Genomic DNA, 19,787 nt, shown 5'->3' with positions numbered 1-19,787 from the left:
CTGTCCCTGTCTGTACTTTCTAAATCATCTAGCACCCCTCAGGCACGATCACAGGAATCTATTTTAATTTCTCTATTACACATCACTACCTGATGTTTTTTCTCGTCTCACTATGTGCAGGGACCTAGTGTATTCTCTTTTTTATATTCCATTACCTACCAGGAATGCTTTCTGAACGAGGGCAATGTATATACCCGAGCAAAAAGACATGAATTAGAACAAAGAGTAGGTGAAAGGTGAAGATCGGGTTAGGGTGAAAGAATTTGGAGTGATTTTTGTTTTCTTTTATCTCAGTTTTTTTGAATTATTTTCATGACTCTCATATTGGTGGCTGCATAATATTCCACCACATAGACACACCATCATTTCAAACTATCATTTTAATATCTGTATGAGTCTATCATATGGACTCACCATAGACACTTTTTATAACTGCCTAATATTCCATTATATAAAAGTACCATAATTTACATAGCTGATTCCATATTGTGAGCATTTAGGTTGTTTGTTTCTTTTTTCCTATTAATAATACCATCATGAACAAAATTTTTCAAATTTTGTATTACTTCCTTGAAGTTTATTCTCTGAAATAGAATTAACAAGTCAAAGAATACAAAACATTTTAAGATTTTTAGTACATATAGTGAAATTGCTGGTGACACAATTTTTTTGGTAAGTAGTGGGTGAGAATTCCTGTTTTACCACAAATTGCCAGCATTATTATAATATTAAAAATTGTTACCTAAGTGAATGTACAAAAATTAATATTTTGCTCATTTAAAAATGTATTTATTTTAAAATTATTATTATTTTTTATTTTGGGGGGATGGGGAGGAGGTAATTAGGTTTATTTATTTATTTATTTCTTAGTGGCGGTACTGGGGATTGAACTCAGGACCTTGTGCATGCTAAGCACGTGCTCTACCACTGAGCTATACCCTTCCCTCCAGCAGTTTGCTCATTTAACGTGCATTTATTTGGTCACTTGTGAGGGTAATGTTAAATACTTTTCCACATGTTTGTTATTTCTTTTTGAGATAAATTCTATATACTACCTTTTCACATACACCATAGTCTTCCTTCTGGACTGCATGTTCTGTGCCATCAGTCTGTCTGGTTATTCTCACACCTCTGCCACATTAAATTACTGCAGGTATTTAATATGTAGTAACGTTGAGCAGGACAACTATGCCTCTATTATTCTGCTTCTTCAACATTTTCTTTTAGGTGTTCTTGCTTGCTTTTTCTTTCTAAAATAATTTAGAACTATTTTATCATGATCAAAGACCAAAAGAAAAACATTTGGGACTTGGATTGGAATTCCCTGCTCCACACCTCCCACTCCAAAATATAGATATAAATTTATATGGGGGCAATGGGGAGAAAATTGATATGTCTCTCTTTTAATCAAGTCTTCTGTTATATCTTTCAGTAAAGCTGTGTAGGAATTTTTTTTTCTTATAAGACCTGCTTACATTTTGTTAAACTCAAGTTTTTAAAATTGTGGTAAAATATGTGTAACATAAAGTTTACCATCTTAACCATTTTTCAGTATACAGTTCAGTGACATTAAGTACATTCACATTGTTAAGCAACCATCACCACCATCCATCTCTGAGCTTTTTTGTTCATTTTTCCAAATGGAAACTGTATGCATAAATCAATAACTCTCCAATTCCACCCACCTCCAGCCCCGGCCAACCACCATTCTACTCTCTGACTCTGTGAATTTGACTTCTCTAGGTGCTTCACATAAGTGGAATCATACAGTTTTTGTCCTTAGTTCGCTTGGCGTAATATCTTCAAGATTCATCCATTTGTAGCATGTGTCAGTATTTCCTTCCTTTTTGAAGGTGAATGATAATCAATTGTGTATATATACCACATTTTGTTTATATATTCATCCGTCAGAGGATGTGTGGGGGCTTCCGCATTAAAGTAAAATATTTTATGTTTTAATTTTTGTTGCTGCAGCTGCAGGCATGAGTTTTTTTGTTTTACGAATTTTAACTGGTTATTGTGGTTACATTTGAAAGCTTTTATATTTAAAATTGTTATAACCAGCTACTTTATTAAACTCTCATTAATTGTAATAGTCTTCCAGTGCTTCTTTCAGATATTCTGATTACACAGCCATATTGTTGGCATAATGAAAATCTGGCTTCCTCTTTTTTCATACATTTCTATTGACTTTTATCGAATTAGTCACCATTTTCAGAGCAGTGTGAAATAATAGCAGTAAGAGTGGTCATCCTGCTTTGTTCCTATTCAGAGTGTCTTCATTAACATAACTAGCTGATTTTATTTATACATTCTTTAGCATGTGAAGGAAATATTTTTATATTCCTAGTATTTTAGGAAAGATTGGCATGTAAGATTAACTACAGATCAGGAACACAAGTTAATTTTTATGGAATGCTTTTCCACTATTGGAGTTCGACCAAATTTCACAATGAAGGGCCCAGTCCTTCACAAGACTGCCCTCAGCTCAGACACCAGCCCCACTCTAGGAGGCCACCCTTACTCTGACCAGCTGGCTACAGTGTCCAGGGTCTCCCCTCCTCATTCTCTCAGGTTTAATAATTCACTAGAAGACTCGCAGGAAAGTGCTGTGCTTACAATTACAGTTTTATTATAGCAGAAGGATATAAATTAGAAGAGGTGCACAGGGCAAAGTCTGGGAGGGTTCCAAACAGGAACTTTTCATCGTTCTCAGGGATGTGTTACTCTTCCAGCCATGAAAGAGAGCAGTACACACAGGGCATTGCCAAGCAGAGAAGCTCACCCAAGCTTTGATATCCAGAGTTTTAATTGTAGGTTTATTATATAGACATGATTGATTGAGTCATTGGCCAAGTGGTTGAACTCTTATCTTCAGCCCAGCTTCCTTCCCCAGAGGTCAGGCTGGTATAATGTGGCTCAAAGCCCCCACCCTCTGGTTACATAGTTGGTCTTTCTGGTTGTCTAAACTGACAGGTATGGTGCAAGGGGCCCACTGTGAATAGCAAAGATACTTCCACCGTGTGGGAAACTCCAAAGATGTGGAGGTTACCTCCCAGGAATTAGGGACAAAGGCCATTTACCCAATTGTCAGTTGAGATATATATGCATGAGATCAAAGTTACATATAATTGTTAAATTACATCCATTCGGTCAACAAATCCTTAAGTGCCTAACATGTATGTGCCAAGGACTCTTCTGGGCTCTGAGAAAGATTTCTTACTGTCCTAGCGTAAACCCTATGTGGTCTGGGTGAATTACTCTTCTGCTTTATTATTGTCAGATTTACTTTGATAGTATTTCAGTAATTCATTCCACAAATGTTGAGTGCTTACTATGTGCTAGGTACTGATCTAGGAATAGCAGTGAACAAAATAGGCAAAAATCTCTGCCTTCATGGTGCCTACTTTTTAGATGTAAATTTATATCCATGTTCATAAGTCAGCAAGGTCTGTAGTTTATTGCTTTGGTGCTGTTGTTATGTTTGGTTATCAGGGTATTAGGGCACAAAATGAATTTGGTAGCTGTTTCTCCACATAGGAATAGTTCAGATAGCACAAGAATTATCTTTGTTAAAGTCTAAAAGAACTCATCTATAAAATTGTATCTGGAATTTTGGGGAGATAATTTGAGATAGTTTTCTGTTTCTTTTGCTGTTTATTTCTTGGGACATTTCATATACACGTACAAAGAGGCATTATAGCATAGAAGTTAAGAGTAAGGACTCTGGAGCCCAGCTGCCTGGATTCAAAACCCAATTCTGCTAATTGCTACCTATCTAACTCTGGTCCTTGGAAAATACCGTTTCTCTGAGCAGAACGCTTCAAAGGATTATATGGCTGCTGGTGGTTTTGTGGTGGAAAATCTCTTGAAATACCTAGATTGTCATACTGCCAGAAAGGCAGATCCTTAGAACACATCATTTCTTCACTAGCTCTGTGATCTAGGGCTTCAAGTTTTCACTCAGCTAATGTGCAGGTGGATTGTGTTGTAGGAATTTGTGTGCTTTCACTTGTATACTTTTCAAACTGATAGATTTTTGTGGAAATAGATTTTTGTACAGTCATCAGAATTGGTTTGAAAGATGAGCCCTAATGTTCTGCATTTTGACACCTCTTCTTTTCAGTGATAGCTCTCGTGTTATATTGTATGATGCCTATTGTGAATGTAAGTGAAGTGCTTGGACCCTTGTGCCTTATGTTACTCATGGGAACTGTCCACTGTCAAATCGTGTCTACTCAGATAACAAGGCCATCGGGAAACAATGGAAATCGGAGAAGAAGGTGAGATGAGAAATTATACCTGTAGTTGTGTGTTTTCTGGGAGAGGCATTGTAGAGATTTGCAGGGTCTTTGAATCAATTAATACAAAAAAGAATCTTCCTCTTTTACATACATTTTTCATCATTTTTTGGCTTAAAAATGTGGATTTTACTTTTTACTTTTCTCCCTGATGCTGAGAAACCTTGTCATGAACTTTTAACCCAAGGTGGGGTTTTGTCATTGAGTACAGTTGTTTAAAAGGAAGATTCCTATACTATATTATTTCTTATTAAAATTCACCTTAAATAATGATTTTGAAAAGGCATTCTTCACAATTCAGTCTTAAAATTTGGTGAAAATTCACTTATAAACAAGAATCTCAGTACACTGGGTTAGTGCTACTAAAATTCCTACTTTTTTCCAAGCATGTATAATGAGAATCGATTTCTAAGTGTTCTAAACTTTTAATAAAGATTTAACTTTTCTACACATTGAATTCATATCATGTTTTTATTATGTGCCCTGTGTGGGTTTTGGAACTGTTAAAGGTTTCTTGGGTACGTATGGTATCATCTTCCCAAAGTCATCTTTCCTCAGAATATCTGTAGATTTTTGTTCCCCTAAGGAGTTACTAAATAAGATTTTTTTCATTTGGTGCCATAAATTTCAACATATTTATTATTTTTTTTCAATGTTTTCAAAACTATTTTTTCAGAAAAGAATATTCCTTGAAAATTCAGTTTAGTTGATTTAATGTTTTCTAAGGAACTCAAATATTGTGTGGTGTCTCATTGGTATTTATAGGATGTATCTTTCCACTGCATAGGATATCAATAAAAAGTGATCAGTTGCTATTATTTCGTGTTCCCCTGATTAGATGTGCCAAATGGGTCGATTTCTGACATACACATTTAAAGGAATTGTTCCTTCTTTCAGTGGTTCCTGAAGACTCTTGATCATACATATGAAAGTTTTCCTTCCAGTAATGTTTCTGAGTAGCAGTTCTATTTCTTTAATGAATGAGCAAAATGATAATAACTAGGACTTTGGTTTGGAACCTGTTGTTACCCTTAAGTCAGAAATATTCCTACATAATTTACCCTCATTATATGAAGTTCATTATACTTAATTTCAGATAGTAATCAGTAGGGATTTTCTGAGCAGAAATAGAAAAGGTCTTGAATAATCTGAAGTTGATGAAATTTTTTTTGTAGAAAATTACGAAAAACGGTAAATGGTGACGGGAGCCGAGAAAATGGAAATAACTCCTCGGATAAAGCCAGAGGAGTAGAAACTTTGGAATCTGCGCCCTTCAATGGTGGTTTTTGGGGGACTCTCTTTGGCAACAGGTGGGAAGTCTTCCATTGGAATTTTTACTTGATTTTGTGTTCACATGAGTGTTTACATAGTTTATAATCTAATTCGGTTATAGGCGTATACTCTGTAAGCATATTATCATTGTGGTTTGAGTTTTAAAGGCCCTAGAATGATTTGCTTATTTGAAGTGTCTCCAGTGTCTTTCATGTTACCCGTAAGTGCAGTCATCTACCATAAAAGTTTCATTCTGTTTGATCTTTAATGGTTATTTCTAGAACCCAAGATTACGGAAGTATAAATATTCTCAAGGGGTAAATATTTTAAGCCATGTTGGCCAACATCTTGAGAGACAGAAAAATTTTTAAAAGATGAGGTATTTTTCAGTGTGAGAGCTGATACCTCTTTGGAAGTGGGCTGCAGGATGGGAGGCTGGTGTTGATGAGCTGAGGACAGAAAGGGAAATGAATCCAAGACAAATTCGACCTCTTTTGTGATTTTGCAGGTCATGACAGCACTCTATAGTTCAAAGAAAAACTTATTTTATCATACATTAATGTTTGTGACTCAAAACTAAAATTCTTTTGCAACTCCTTTTTTGAAGATGAAGTCTGTTCACATATTTTTCTGAAGATAAGTTGACACTCTTTAGTTGAAATGTTTGAGTTCTTTATGCTGAACCTGGTGCCGGGCCCTGAGCATCCTTGTTCTCAGGGACTTTCCTGTCTAATCAGGAAGGTTAGAGTAGCAGGTGTGACACAGCCACAGCAATGTGGAAATGCCGTGAATGATTACCTGCTGACTGAAGGCCGTGCAGTTCAGCAGACGGGGTGACTATTCTGGGCTGAAGCAGGCAGCAGGAGTCATGAAGGAGCCGAGAGCCGCTGGGCTTTGAAGGACAGGAGAGGGGAAGACAGCCTGTGAAGTGGCACAGACAGGCAGTGTGAATTAGAGGTTGACATTGTGTCTGAGAGAGAGACTGAATCTACTTCCTTGCAAAACGGAAAAGAACAGGCTTCCTCTCAGTTAACTGACACGAGTCTTTGGAGACTAGAGAGAACTATTGTCTGGCTTCCTACGCACGTAGGCAAGCTAAAAGCCTGAAAAATAATGATTTCTGAGTTTTCCCGATTTCCAGAATAATATATCATACCCCTCAGAAGAAAGTGATTTTAGAAAAGATCTTCCTTTCAGAAAAGTAATTAGTAATCCTTTTTTTTTTTTTCCTTTTTAAAACATAGGATTAAAAGAGTAAAACTAATATGTAACAAAGGGACGGAAACTGACAATGACTCAGGTTGTCTGCATCCTGTTGTCAAGAAGAGACAGTGTCGGCCAGACATTAGAATGTGGCAAGCAAGAGAGAAAGCAAAGTTTTCAGATGGAGAAAAGGGACGTCGGGTAAGATTTAGCTGAGTGTCAGTATTACGAGGTCTTCTCTTTCCTGCGTCAGATTTTTCTGTTCTTAGGCTCTGCTAGACACACAAATTAGACACTAATAGATTGGTGTAATTTGAAATGTAAAACCACAGGACGTGAAAAGGAGGGCATTACGAAGAATAACATGAAGGCTGTGGCTCATTCGTCTAATTTCTAGGACTAGAACTTGTCATTGTATCTGCTACTGATCTGGCCTTAGCAGCAGACTGGCCGATCTAATAAGCAGATGAGGGTAGAGGCTGCTGTGTCCTGTTCCGGGGGGGGGGGGGCAGTGATAGTGTGGTAAGATTTGGGAAACTTCTAGGTTTAGGAAGAAATATTCTCTGCTTTATGTCCAAAACTAACTACACTTTTCCTTTATAGTCTTGAACTATTTTCCTGTTTGTTAGACTGTGGTATTTATGAATTACACAAAGAGCTAATATTTTGGAGCCATGACAGCAGCCCGGCACTATTCTAAGAGCTTTACATGTGGTAACTCACTTAATTGTTTCAGCAACTCTGTGAGATGGGTACTTTTACCATCATCCCTTTTCAGATGAGGAAACTGAGCCCCAGAGAGATTTAATGACGTGCCCAAAGTTACATGGCGAGTGAGTAGCAGGGCTGATTCAGACTCAGTTTGACTCACGCCTGTGCTTCTCACCTCTCTGTGATACTGCCTCGTCATTTAGGCTGTTCAGTTTCAAGGAAGTTTAATATTTTTCTTTATTGAGGCCAGGTAACGTGTAGGTTTGTTCGCTTCTGATATAGTTCTCTTTTAATGCTTCTTAGTTTTTATACACACAGCGTCAGAGAGTATTTTGAGCTGTCCCCGGTGAAGAAGCTGCTGTTCTCTTTGTAGGAGTCCTTTCGGCGTCTGGGTAACGGGATTTCAGATGATCTGTCAAGCGAGGAAGACGGCGAAGCGCAGACCCAGATGATGATCCTGCGGAGGAGCGTGGAAGGGGCCTCGAGTGACAACGGCTGTGAAGTGAAGAGTCGGAAGTCCATACTTTCAAGGCACCTCAACACTCAGGTAATTTTTATTTTAGTTTATAAAAGTGTAGGCGTTAACTCCCACATCACGGAGCAGTAACAGAGTATGGAACGTGTTTTCCTGTTGTCTGTTGGCTTGATTTTGGCAGGTGAAGAAAACCACTTCCAAGTGGTGCCCTGTCATGCGGGATTCAGATAGTCTGGCCGAGTCAGAGTTCGAATCGGCAGCCTTCAGTCAGGTAAAGTGCCCTTTTTTTTTCAAGGCGTATTCTTGAGTGTAAAAACTTTATCCATTCCGTTTTTACTTGGTTGTCCTGAAGTAGTGTTTCTGTTTGCCTGACCCTCCCCTGCCTCCAGCTATCTGTCTACCTATCTCGTAGCTTTTAATGACTGATTACTTACCCCTATGAAGAGAGTAAGCTCTTTCTCTTTGAGCTAATCTTGAAAGTATCATAAGTGTTGCTCAGAAAGAGATTCCTCAATCCCCAGATGATGAGAAGTCCAGTTAATATTCACTTGGAGTATGGCTTTTATTCTTGAGCATCGTTCCTATGTAAGTGGGATTGATGATGAAGAGGACAGATATTTGAGAAAGGACCCCTGAGAAACGGGAGCCGTAAATCTCATCATGAAAGCCAGTGGGCATTTTGTACATTTGGGACATTATAAATCAGAAGTGAGGCGAGTAGATGGCGGTGGCTTTTGTTATGATTGACAAGGCAGTTGGGGCTGTGGAAAAACTTTCATATTTTGTTTGTACCGCAGGACAGCTGCAGTGTCCATCCTTTTCTCTGCCTGATCTTCCCTTTCCCTGTTTGGCTGGGGCCCTGGACGTGACTTGATCTGCAGTCAAGCTCACAGTGTTTAGAGTAGGGGACGCTGAGTCCGTCAGTAGGCTCAGCCACACCTCCGTCCTCCAGATGTGCTTGCAGGAGTCACTCCCGTCCCAGGACACCTTAGGTGAACAATCCCATGACTTGGCTATAACTTCTCAGAGGGAGTGCTCTTTTACAGTCTGTTAGAGAGTCGTCGGAGTTTAGCATTTAAGTATTAAAATGTATTATTGTTATGTGAAGCCTTGTGATGGAACAGATACAATTTATGAAAGTTTGTCAGCTGTCACCATAGGTTAACTTGTTTTAATTTTATTTTGGATCTATAACTCTTTTTTAAAATCAATGAAAAAAAGTTTTTTTGGTTTTTGTTTTCCCCTAAAGGGCTCTAGATCTGGCATGAGTGGTGGCTCTCGAGGCCTCAACATGTCGAGAAGAGACTCAGAGAGCACCCGCCACGACTCGGAGACTGAGGATATGTTGTGGGACGACCTGCTGCACGGCCCCGAGTGCCGGTCGTCGGTCACCAGTGACAGTGAGGGGGCCCACGTGAACACCCTCCACCCAGGGACCAAACGCGACCCCAAAGAGGATGTTTTCCAGCAGGTCTGTAAAGGTGATGATGATAGGAGCTGATATTTAGTGTGTACTTACCATGTGCCAGCACTGTTTTATCTCATTCAACTTGATGATAATCCTGTAAGGTGGGTGCTATTTTACCCCTAATTTAGACATGAGGAAATTGCCCACAATTTGTAAGTGAAGATGTCGGGATTAGAACTCAGGGGGAAGAACTCTTGAGTTCCCCTGACCTAGATTTTTCTTCCTTATGTTTATTTATTTTCCTTAGGATGATCCTTAATGCCCTTTTATATGAGCAGGATACATTGTTTGGTACGTTAACCTCATATTATATTTTCAGAGACATCACATTGTTAACATACGAATTACTAGTCTTACTTCTCTAATGATGTATAAACCAAGTGATGTTTTTAATTTTAGGTTTTATTTTAATATAAAATCAGATAGCCTAGAAATGGTGAGTCCTTGGAAGGTATTTTAGCCTTCCAATGAATATAGGAATTCATTCTACAGCTGCAGAAATGTTTTTAAACCTATCACGTGGTAATATAATAGTTCCTACTTCTTAGGACTAATGTGATGTGTCTAATGAGATAATATAAAGTGCTTAGCACAATGCCTGGCAAAGAGTAAGCACCCAATATGTGTTAACATTGTTACAACATCCCCATCAGACGATCAGATCAGTTAGTCTCTGCTTAAATACTTGTGTGGCTGGAGTGATTGTTACTTCATGAGCTTGTTCCGCTGCTGGACAGACCGAATGATTAAGAAATGGTTCTCATACCAACCTTCATATGTTCAGTGAACAATGATCATGATTCTTCTTAATTTTATTTTTCTTTATGCTAAATATTTCCAGGATGACTTAATAAATAGTGTTGATGATGGATATTCATTTGTTTAATTATTGACTTTTCTTGATTCTAAGATACCATTGATTTAGGTTACATGTTTTAATGGGAAAAATCCTGCTTCATTAAATATATACAGTTTTCCAAAACTATCTAGAAACAACATACATTTTGTCAAATAAAGTTTGAAGCTTTTCCCTCTGATCTTGCTATCAGAGTTTGAAACTAAATATTCTTTACATTCAGTCTGAGGATTCATCCAAATTACATTAGCCCTCAATAGCTATGCATAACGTTATGATGATTTTGACCTATTTTGTACTTTTGGGATTTACAGTGTAAATTTAAGGCATATGTAAGAATAACTAGGTAAGATTAAATTCACTACATCAAATAGAATCCATCATTTCCCAATTCTGCCACCTAATCTATTCTTTTATTCCCTGTATTTCTAAATGCTGCTGCTAATCACCCAAGACAGAAACCTTGGGGCCATTCCTCCCACCATGTTTCTAGTCGATCATCGCATTCTCTTGATTCTGCTGTACAGTATCTGCATCTGCCCCCTGTGTCCACCCTGCTTGGTGCAGAGCATCATCAGCCCTCATCTGGATCCTTACAACAGCTTCTCCAGGCTAGCCCTCCCTTCGTTTCATTTTCCACACTGCAGCCAGAATGATGCTTCTCAAATACAAACCTGATGCCATTCCTCTTACCATCATTTAATTGCTTTCTTCTCCCTTCTGGATTATTTGCTTCTGTTCGTTTATTTGCTCTAATACAGTCTCATGTGGTATAATTTAACTCTACTGAACTTCTTCCAGTTTCCTCATGTGCTTCTGAGTCTTTACACAAACTGGTTTGTTTGCCTAGAACACATCTTCTCCAATACCTATTCCTTTGGCTTGCTCCTTTTTGTTTTTCAGGTTTTGGCTTGACTGATACTTCTTTAAGAAGCCTTTTCTATATGCTCCTAAGCATTCTTCCTCCCCCCACCCCAGTCATGCTTTGTGGTGACTCTATTTAGTCATGTCTCCTTCATAAGACTGTAAGCCCCGTCATGTCAAGGACCACATCTGTCTTGTTCTCTCTTGTATTCATAGTGCATGTTACATAGTAGCTACTTAATACATATTTTTGGCTAATCAATTAATATATCCATAAATGCTCATCAGCATTATGCTAAGCATCATTGGAGAAGGAGAAGAAATATCCTAAATGGCCTTTTTAAAGCAATTTATGTATTAGTTTGGGAAATAAGTAGAAGACGCTATAAAAGCAGCATATAATGAGATGTGAATTTGTTTGATATAGACTATGAGGGTTTCTAATTTCAGAAAAGGGTAAAATGGGTGAGGTTTGTGGCCGTCAGAGGACACATTGGTGAAAAGGGACTTGAGTTGATACTTGACATGATATGGCAGAGGAAAATGCAGGGAGAGAAGAGACTGGTGAGGCTGAGCACTGGCAAAATGGCTGGGGAGCTGGACAGAGGGAAAAAGTCTACTAGAGGGAAGAAAGAAGGAGTGGTTGGAAATATTTATTTTTTCTTCTCAGAATCATTTATTCTGGCTTCAGAACTCAAGTCCTGCCTCTGATCGAGTTAGTGCAATAATCTGGGAAGGGAATGAGTGCAAAAAGATGGACATGTCTGTGTTGGAAATAAGTGGCATCATCATGAGCAGGGTAAGATTTCATAAGTTTTCAGATGTTTCCAAAAATCTATTTAGTGATCCGCAGCTATTTCACAGTATCTGTTTAATGATCAAAACAGTATCTCTGCTTTATGGGTATCTTAAATTTTATAGTCAGAGTCTTTACTTGGTAATATAATTTTTTATCTGTTACAAAGATCCCTGTGAGCATGATCAGTTGTTCAAATATATTCTACAAATATTCCTTATTTCATTTAAGCCTAACTTTTCTTTTTATGGGGAACTATCTTCTCTTTATTTAGGAAGAAAATTAACTTCGGTCACTTATTACCTTAAAAAAAATCCAGTTTTCCAGCTTTACATATTTCTAATTAGATAGGACCAAATGATCAGAGAAATGATTTCTTCTGTAAAAATTAGTCAAACTTTATAAAAAATCTAACATACAATTCAAATGATGTAAAGATTGCTTAGGATCATAACATTCCAAACATATGGCAATTTCAAGTCCATCCTAACTGGTGTGAAAGGTATTTGCTCTCAGGTTGCTTTGGTCCAGAAGAATAGAGCTGAATCAGTAAGAGTAAACTACATACCTAATCTTTTGCCAGCATTAATTTAGAATGTTTTGGGCAGCACAAATATCCATGATGAATAGTTCTACTGTAAGAAAGTATAATGAAAGAATATTTTTCATGAACACATCACAGTCCCAGATAAAATTTTTATAAGAGAAAAACAAGAAGGAACAAAAAAAGATGAAACAGCTACCACACAGTAAATAGTGTCTCCCCCATAACTGTATTTGAAGGGGGAAAGAGCTGATTTTAAAGGTCTGATGATGTTATATGAAAGGAAATGAGTATTGCATTTATTATTTTATACAACTCTTACTCTTTACAGAAATGTTTATAGTCATGCCCATAAAAGTGTAACCCGTGGCATCTGAAAGCAAACACTCTTTGTAATCAGGCCTTTAAAAAAATTATAATACAAAGTTCTGTGCTCAATAAGCAGGCCTGCACTGTGCATTATAACAAAAGCCTAATTTTTTTAAATTGAAGTACAGTCAGTTCCAATGTGTCAGTTTCTGGTGTACAGCACAATGTCCCAATCACGCATATATACATACATACATACATATATTCGTTTTCATATTCTTTTACATTAAAGGTTATTACAAGATATTGAACATAGTTCCCTGTGCTATACAGAAGAATTTTTTAAATCTATTTTTATATATAGTGAGCAAAAGCCTAATTTTTAATAAGATCTAACAGTCACAAATTTGTACATCATTTAAATTTGTATTTCTTTTAGATTTAAAACAGACTTACTTTTTAACACTTTAAATAATATTTGATAAACACTGCTTCATAGCTCCATCTAGCTATCTAATAATGATGGACATTTTAAATTAATTCCCAGGTGAATGCCTATCAGCAAGGAGTAGGTTATCAGATGCTGGGAAATGTCGTCACCATCGGATTAGCATTTTTTCCTTTTTTACATCGACTTTTCCGTGAGAAGAGCCTTGACCAACTCAAGTCCATCTCAGCTGAGGAGATCTTGACTCTCTTTTGTGGGGCACCCCCTGTCACGCCTATTATTATTTTGTCTATAATTAATTTTTTTGAACGATTGTGTCTTACTTGGATGTTTTTTTTCATGATGTGTGTGGCAGAGAGAACATATAAACAGGTTGGTTGTAAATTAAGTAAAATTTCTCACCTCCCTTTTGTGTATGGTATTCCATTGAGTTGCTTGTGTTCTCTTGATTTGTTCCCTCTCCAAAAGTTCATGTGGGCAATGAAGGATTGAGCAGTGGACTTTTGCTATTTGGGCATTTAACACTTGTGATAGCTATTTGTCACAATGACATGTTGTAATCTGAAATTTTGCTGAGCCCACATGTAGGAGTGAGTGATGTGCATTTGCTGTTTTGTATACATAGCATATGTAGTAATTCTCAAAGTGAAAATGGTTCTGTGAAAAGTAGCCAAGTGAGAAATAAATTTACTGAAATTTGATAAGGGTTAGGGATTCAGAACTTAATTTATTGGTGACATGTGCAAAAAAAATGTGGTTTTGAATGGAAATGTAGTTTGAGAGTAAGCCAGAATTTTGTATAGACATTTGAATTTGTGAAGGTGGAGATTCACAAAGCTTGACATCTTGAAAATGTCAAGAGTGTACCACATTGTGAAGAAGTATGTTACTACATAATGTGCTTTGCAAGGAACAGGTTAATGAGCTATTAACAATGCTTTTTCACTGCCTGTCTTAGTGACTGCTGATTAGAACCTGATCTTTTTAATGTTTTTTATGCTGGGAATATTGTTTACAATTATATAAATATATATATATATATAAATATATATAAATAAATATATAAATATATAAATATACAGTGACACACATGTTCATTTCACTTTGTGATTTTTTTTTTAACTTCTAGAGATTTTTATTTGCAAAACTCTTCAGCCATATTACTTCTGCCAGGAAAGCTAGGAAGTATGAAATACCTCATTTCAGACTTAAAAAGGTGGAGAACATTAAGATATGGTTATCACTGCGTTCCTTTCTAAAGGTGAGTTTTATTTGACTAACAGTGGAATATGCAGGAATACTCAGAAAACATGCCAAGTGGAATTTCTGGTGGCAGATGCTCAGTGGGCAGTGTAGTTCTGTGTACTGGACAGACTCTGTCAGTGGCTGACAGACTGGACAGCCAGTTGGGAGTGATCTATCTACAAAGCTGGTAGAGGTACGTACATAAAAGCTTAGAAAGGGAAAAGAAAATTTAAATTCCTACGGCAGAGTGATAAACTGAATGTTGCATCTTCTTCTAACTTTTTGGCAAATATTTCAACTGAAAGCATGTTTGTGCATCAGTCACATCCTTAATTTGAATAGCATGGATCTCAGAGCTTAATTAAAGTTGAAGATGTCCAAAATATATTAAAATCCTGTGTCAGAGACTTCTTATAAATGTTTATTTTCACATTGGTGTAGTAAAGTTCAGAGTATGAATGATGTGAGGGCTGTTGCTGGCTCCAGCGGTGATGTAAGACGTTAACGACGTGTCTCACTCCACAGAGACGGGGCCCGCAGCGTTCAGTGGATGTGGTCGTGTCTTCAGTCTTCTTACTGACACTTTCCATTGCTTTCATTTGTTGTGCCCAGGTAAGTTTCAGATCTGTTTCAGTGAAAATGGAAAACAGCGTTCAGTTCTGCTTTAAACCAGTTCACTGTGGTTAAGTGTGTACATGTATATAATATTACTAGGTGCATGGCTGAAATTTCCTGTATCCTCACTCATTTTTTTGATTTACTTACTCTGTCAGCCATTGAGAGAGGTGTGGTCAAGTCTGCCCTGATGGTGGGTTTATCTTTTCCTCTTGTTTCTGTCAGTTTTTATTTTTGCTCTCTATATTGTTAAGCACTATAACGGGGTGCATGCAGATTTAGAATTGTTATGCATCTTCTTGGTATATGGACTTTTACGTCCTTTATTTTTTTTCTTAATCCAGGATCATATCATTGCATTTAGTTACCATGTCTCTTTAATCTCCTTTAATCCTGAATAGTGTCAGGCTTTATCTTTCATGACCTTATGAAATGTCTCTATTTCTAATGTTTCTTAACTTGAAGTCTACTCTATTTGATATTAATTTAACTACACCAGTTGCGTTTTGATTAGTTTTTGTATGCATATCTTTGTCTACCTGCTTTCACTTACTTTGTCTGCAGATTTTAGTTGTGTCTCTTATAATCAGCGTATCCTTCTTTGGTTGCTTATTCCTTAATCCAGCTGCACAGTTTTAGTGTTTTGGAATGTCTCGCCCAGTTAAACTTAATGTAATTGCTATAATTACAAATGTTATTTGGTTCTTATTTGGTCTACCTATTAATTTTCCTTTTTCTCTCCCTTTTTGCCATCTTTTATTAATTAAATATTCTTTAAGATTTTATTTAATCCTCTCTGTTAACTTTGTATAGGTTCTTTTACTCCTATTGACCCGAGTTTACTACATCCTTACTTATTATAGTCTAATAAAATGATTAATTTGCCAGTTGCTTGATAGTGCCAGGATCTTACAACACTTTATCTCATTTACATACTCACTTTTTGTGTTATTAGTATTCATTTCAATTTTACATGTATTTAAACCTACAAGATGTAATTATTGCTTTTTGTAGTTAATGATTCATTTAAATTCACCTGTATATTTATCCTTTTCATTACTTTTCATTAGTTTGTGCATTTCTTTGTTTTTCTCTGAAATTAGTTTCTTCCTGCTTGAAGAATCTGCGGGTGATGAATTCTCTGTTTTTGTTTGTTTGAAAATGTCTTTTACCATTTTTATGTTGGAAGGATATTTTCACCGGGTATAGATTTCTAGGTTGTAGTTACTTTTCAGCACTTTTAGGATTCTGTTATAATTTCCATCTTTTATCTTGAGACATCAGTGTTAGTCTTATTGCTGCCCTTTTAAAAGTGATGTCCCTTTTCTCTGGCTGGTTTTAAGAGTTTTTCTTTGTGTTTGGTTTTATAGCAGTTTGGCTGGGGTTTGTGTATTAGTTAGCTCTTGTGTCACGCTGGGGAAGAGGTGAGCCTAGGTTGCTACTAGCTGTCACTTTCCTCCCCTGTGTACTGACTGGCAGGAGTGAGTACCTGATTCAGATTCGGTAAACATATTCCCTCTTTTGTATTAGAAATGAAAATCTGAGGCATCAGTGGCAGACTTTGGAGAAGACAGGTCAGGAGGGGTCAGTGGGGTCAGTAGGATGCTCAGACAAACTGAAGCAGGAACAAGCCAGAGTTAGAGGGGAGCAGTAAACAGGGGTCTTGCAAGGCAGTGGAACTGGCTGAGAGGAATGGAGGTGGGAGCCAAAATGGCCCTGGTGGGAGATGGAGAGGGCAGCCGCCTGCTGTTTCCTGTTTTTCAAAGGCCTGTATTCAGTTTCCATGAGGGTTCTCTGTATATTTTTCAGTAAATCCCATTTTACCTTGGGCTTGCTTGGGTAAACTTTTTTACATTTCAAGCAATGAAAATTTTGAAGAAAACAAAAACTTTTACCTGGAAACTTGACACATCACAGGCATTGGTAACTAGTGGCAGCTGCTGCTGTCATTCAGAGCCTAAGATGGAGAAAAGGACTGACCCTCAGGATTTTCTGCTCATGCCGGTGGGCTGGGCCACATGTTTTAGGGAGTCAAATGCAGATTTAATCCTTTGAAAAATGGGCACCAGGTAATTGTGAGTGGTCAGAGAACTTGGAAATGCATTCGTCTTACTGTGTTGTTTTCCTCCTTGGTTACTTCCAGACCCTTGCTGTCTTTCATGCAAAGGAGAAAAAACCTAGGAAACTTAGAGAAATACATAATGACTAATTACATAGATAATACTTTATGAATATTAAAACTCTCCTGCCTTGAGTATTTAAATATTGGTATCTTGTAAATGTTTTTAAATTGCTAGAATAAAGGAGTAATTACAGATTTTAAGACAAATGAAAATCTTAACTGTTTTGGGTCCTTTTTATAGGTTCTCCGGGGACATAAAACTTTCCTGAATGATGCTTATAACTGGGAGTTTTTGATCTGGGAAACAGCTTTGCTACTTTTCTTACTGCGCCTGGCCTCACTGGGGTCTGAAACCAATAAGAAATACAGCAATGTTTCAATATTACTTACTGAACAGGTATTGTTTGGTCCCTGTCAGTTTGGTTCAGTGGTTAGAGACGGCATGATAAGGTTTGTGCAGAAGATTCAGGGTTGAGTCTAGATTCTGTCACTTTCTAGCTATGTGACCTTCCAGCTTAACAAGTCACTTTGCAACTATATGATGTTTCCCTTCTTGTAAAATGAGTATGTCTTCCCCACCTGCTCCCAGGATTGGATGCTACTTTGTAGTATAAAAATTATTTTTATTGGTGGTAATGGAGCATGCTTTTGGTCCCATATTCTATGTCAAGTATTAGATCTTTAGAATACCTATCATTAGAGTATGTTTAATAAGCTTCTTGAATTTCTTCTCTATCAGTCATAGAATACAACCAAGTGTTCAGAAAATATTTTCTCTTTAGTATGTGAATAGATATTAAGATTAAAAAATGTTTCTTATAAATACGGAGTAATATAAAGTTTTTTTTAAATTTCATGTTTATTTATAAGTTTTAAATAAAAATATCTGATATCATTAGTTTTTATTTTTTGCCTTAGAAATATAGTGGAGAGTTCTTCCTACAAGGCAAAAACTAAGGGGTTGGGAAGTTAAAAGCAGCTGTCTTCTTCCGGTCCATACATGTTTAATGAGGGTGTTGATTACTTGTGGGATACTGAGAGGAGCAAGATACAGTTTTTGAACTCAAGGAATTTACACTTCAATTACTATAGTTAATATTAATATAAAAATTTCCCTTGTTTTAATAAATTGCGTCATCATTTTTTAATTCATTAAATAGCTTTTCTTTGCCAAATGTGACTGACTGAGGGACGGGGGGTTGGGTACATGACATATGTGCTCTGTAGAAATAGCTACTGGAATTTTGAAGTTTATTTTACTTGAAAACATTGCCCTCAGAGCCTGCCAAATTGAATGCAATATTTATATATATCTTTTCCATGGCATTTGCTTTAATCTGTATTCCTTCCCTTAGATTAATTTATATCTTAAAATGGAAAAAAAGCCGAATAAGAAAGAACAGCTTACTCTAGTAAACAATGTGCTAAAGCTATCCACCAAGTTGTTGAAAGTAAGTAATATCCCGTGATACATTTTTATTACCATTTAAAGTAAATCAGTGCTGGGCTTGGAGAAGACCCTAGTAACAGATAGATGCCAGGCTATGTAGTTTCAGAATGCCAGCCGGATAGTCTGGGGTTAATGACTCTGAGAAAAACTTTCCCATCTTGCTACCCAAGTTCTTGCGATTGTTGATGTCTGTGACCTTTTAAAAATTACACTTAAAAAAATCACAAATAGCATATTGCTTGAACCCACCCTTAAAAACTTAGCTAGTGGAAAAGTAGGTGAGAATCCATTACAGGTTTTTTTGAAGGTAGCTATTGACATTAAGGGAAGAGGCCTTAAGCAGTCATCTTCCCCTAAAACTCAAAAAACAGCCCAGAAATCACCGATAGCTATTGTGAAACCATGTATTCCATCTCAGTTCTTTTCATGTTTTTGTAGGAGTTGGACACACCATTTAGACTCTATGGACTGACGATGAATCCCTTAATCTACAACATCACACGAGTAGTTATCCTTTCTGCTGTCTCAGGTGTTATAAGTGATCTTCTAGGATTTAATATAAGAGTAAGTGTGATTACCTCTGGCAGCATCTGCCTTAGTCTTAAAATTTACTATATATGATAATCTTTGTTCTTCCCACTATGTGTGTGTCTGTGTGAGAGGCAGGGGGCAGGGGGAGAGAGGAAGAGAGAGGAGGGGAGGGAGGCATGGAGAGAGGGAGGGCCTGGCATGGAAATAACTCAAGGTAGAGAAATAGACATTTGAAATAGACATTCAGCTTAGATTTTCTCATTTTACACAAGTACAGTAGACTGCTCTTGAATGAAACATAAAAAGCAAGTTTGAATCTCACGTCTGTTTAATAGCATGGGCTGGGTTGGCTTCTGATCTCGGGAAAGGTACGGAGGCAGAATGAATGAAAACCAAAACCCCATGAGCTGCAGTATATCATTTTTGATCTTGGAAATTGTTAATGTTTTTTCTTGATGATGTTCTCTGGTTGCTATTGCCAGAGTTGGCACTTTTTTTCTTACGTAAAGGGTTCTTGATTCATAGTCAGGTAAGTGTACCATCAACCCCACCTGTTTGTCCTAAAACTCACTTATTT

The 19,787-nt window shown here is 37.1% G+C and overlaps 1 protein-coding gene across 5 annotated transcripts in view; it reads left to right on the top strand.

The window, feature by feature from the left end:
* The window catches only part of PHTF1 (putative homeodomain transcription factor 1), a 59,336-nt gene that overhangs the window by 26,274 nt on the left and 13,275 nt on the right, over positions 1-19,787 (top strand). For 3 of the 5 annotated variants that reach the window (XR_012509184.1, XR_012509183.1, XM_045506238.2), the window contains exons 6-18: positions 4,127-4,283; positions 5,477-5,611; positions 6,818-6,977; positions 7,861-8,034; positions 8,144-8,233; positions 9,212-9,433; positions 11,821-11,949; positions 13,347-13,619; positions 14,377-14,508; positions 15,018-15,104; positions 17,471-17,626; positions 18,585-18,680; positions 19,118-19,243. Coding sequence is in view for 3 of the 5 variants with exons in the window: in XM_045506238.2 (XP_045362194.2) it covers positions 4,127-4,283; positions 5,477-5,611; positions 6,818-6,977; positions 7,861-8,034; positions 8,144-8,233; positions 9,212-9,433; positions 11,821-11,949; positions 13,347-13,619; positions 14,377-14,508; positions 15,018-15,104; positions 17,471-17,626; positions 18,585-18,680; positions 19,118-19,243 (1,937 nt within the window). In the remaining 2 variants the exon portion in view is untranslated. The remainder of the gene's footprint in view (positions 1-4,126; positions 4,284-5,476; positions 5,612-6,817; positions 6,978-7,860; positions 8,035-8,143; positions 8,234-9,211; positions 9,434-11,820; positions 11,950-13,346; positions 13,620-14,376; positions 14,509-15,017; positions 15,105-17,470; positions 17,627-18,584; positions 18,681-19,117; positions 19,244-19,787) is intronic. The other 2 variants (XM_010968484.3, XM_010968488.3) reach the window with 2 other exon arrangements.

This window comes from Camelus bactrianus, chromosome 9, assembly GCF_048773025.1.
Source record: "Camelus bactrianus isolate YW-2024 breed Bactrian camel chromosome 9, ASM4877302v1, whole genome shotgun sequence".
Taxonomy (NCBI): Eukaryota; Metazoa; Chordata; class Mammalia; order Artiodactyla; family Camelidae; genus Camelus; species Camelus bactrianus.
This window is presented reverse-complemented; position numbering and strand designations above follow the sequence as displayed.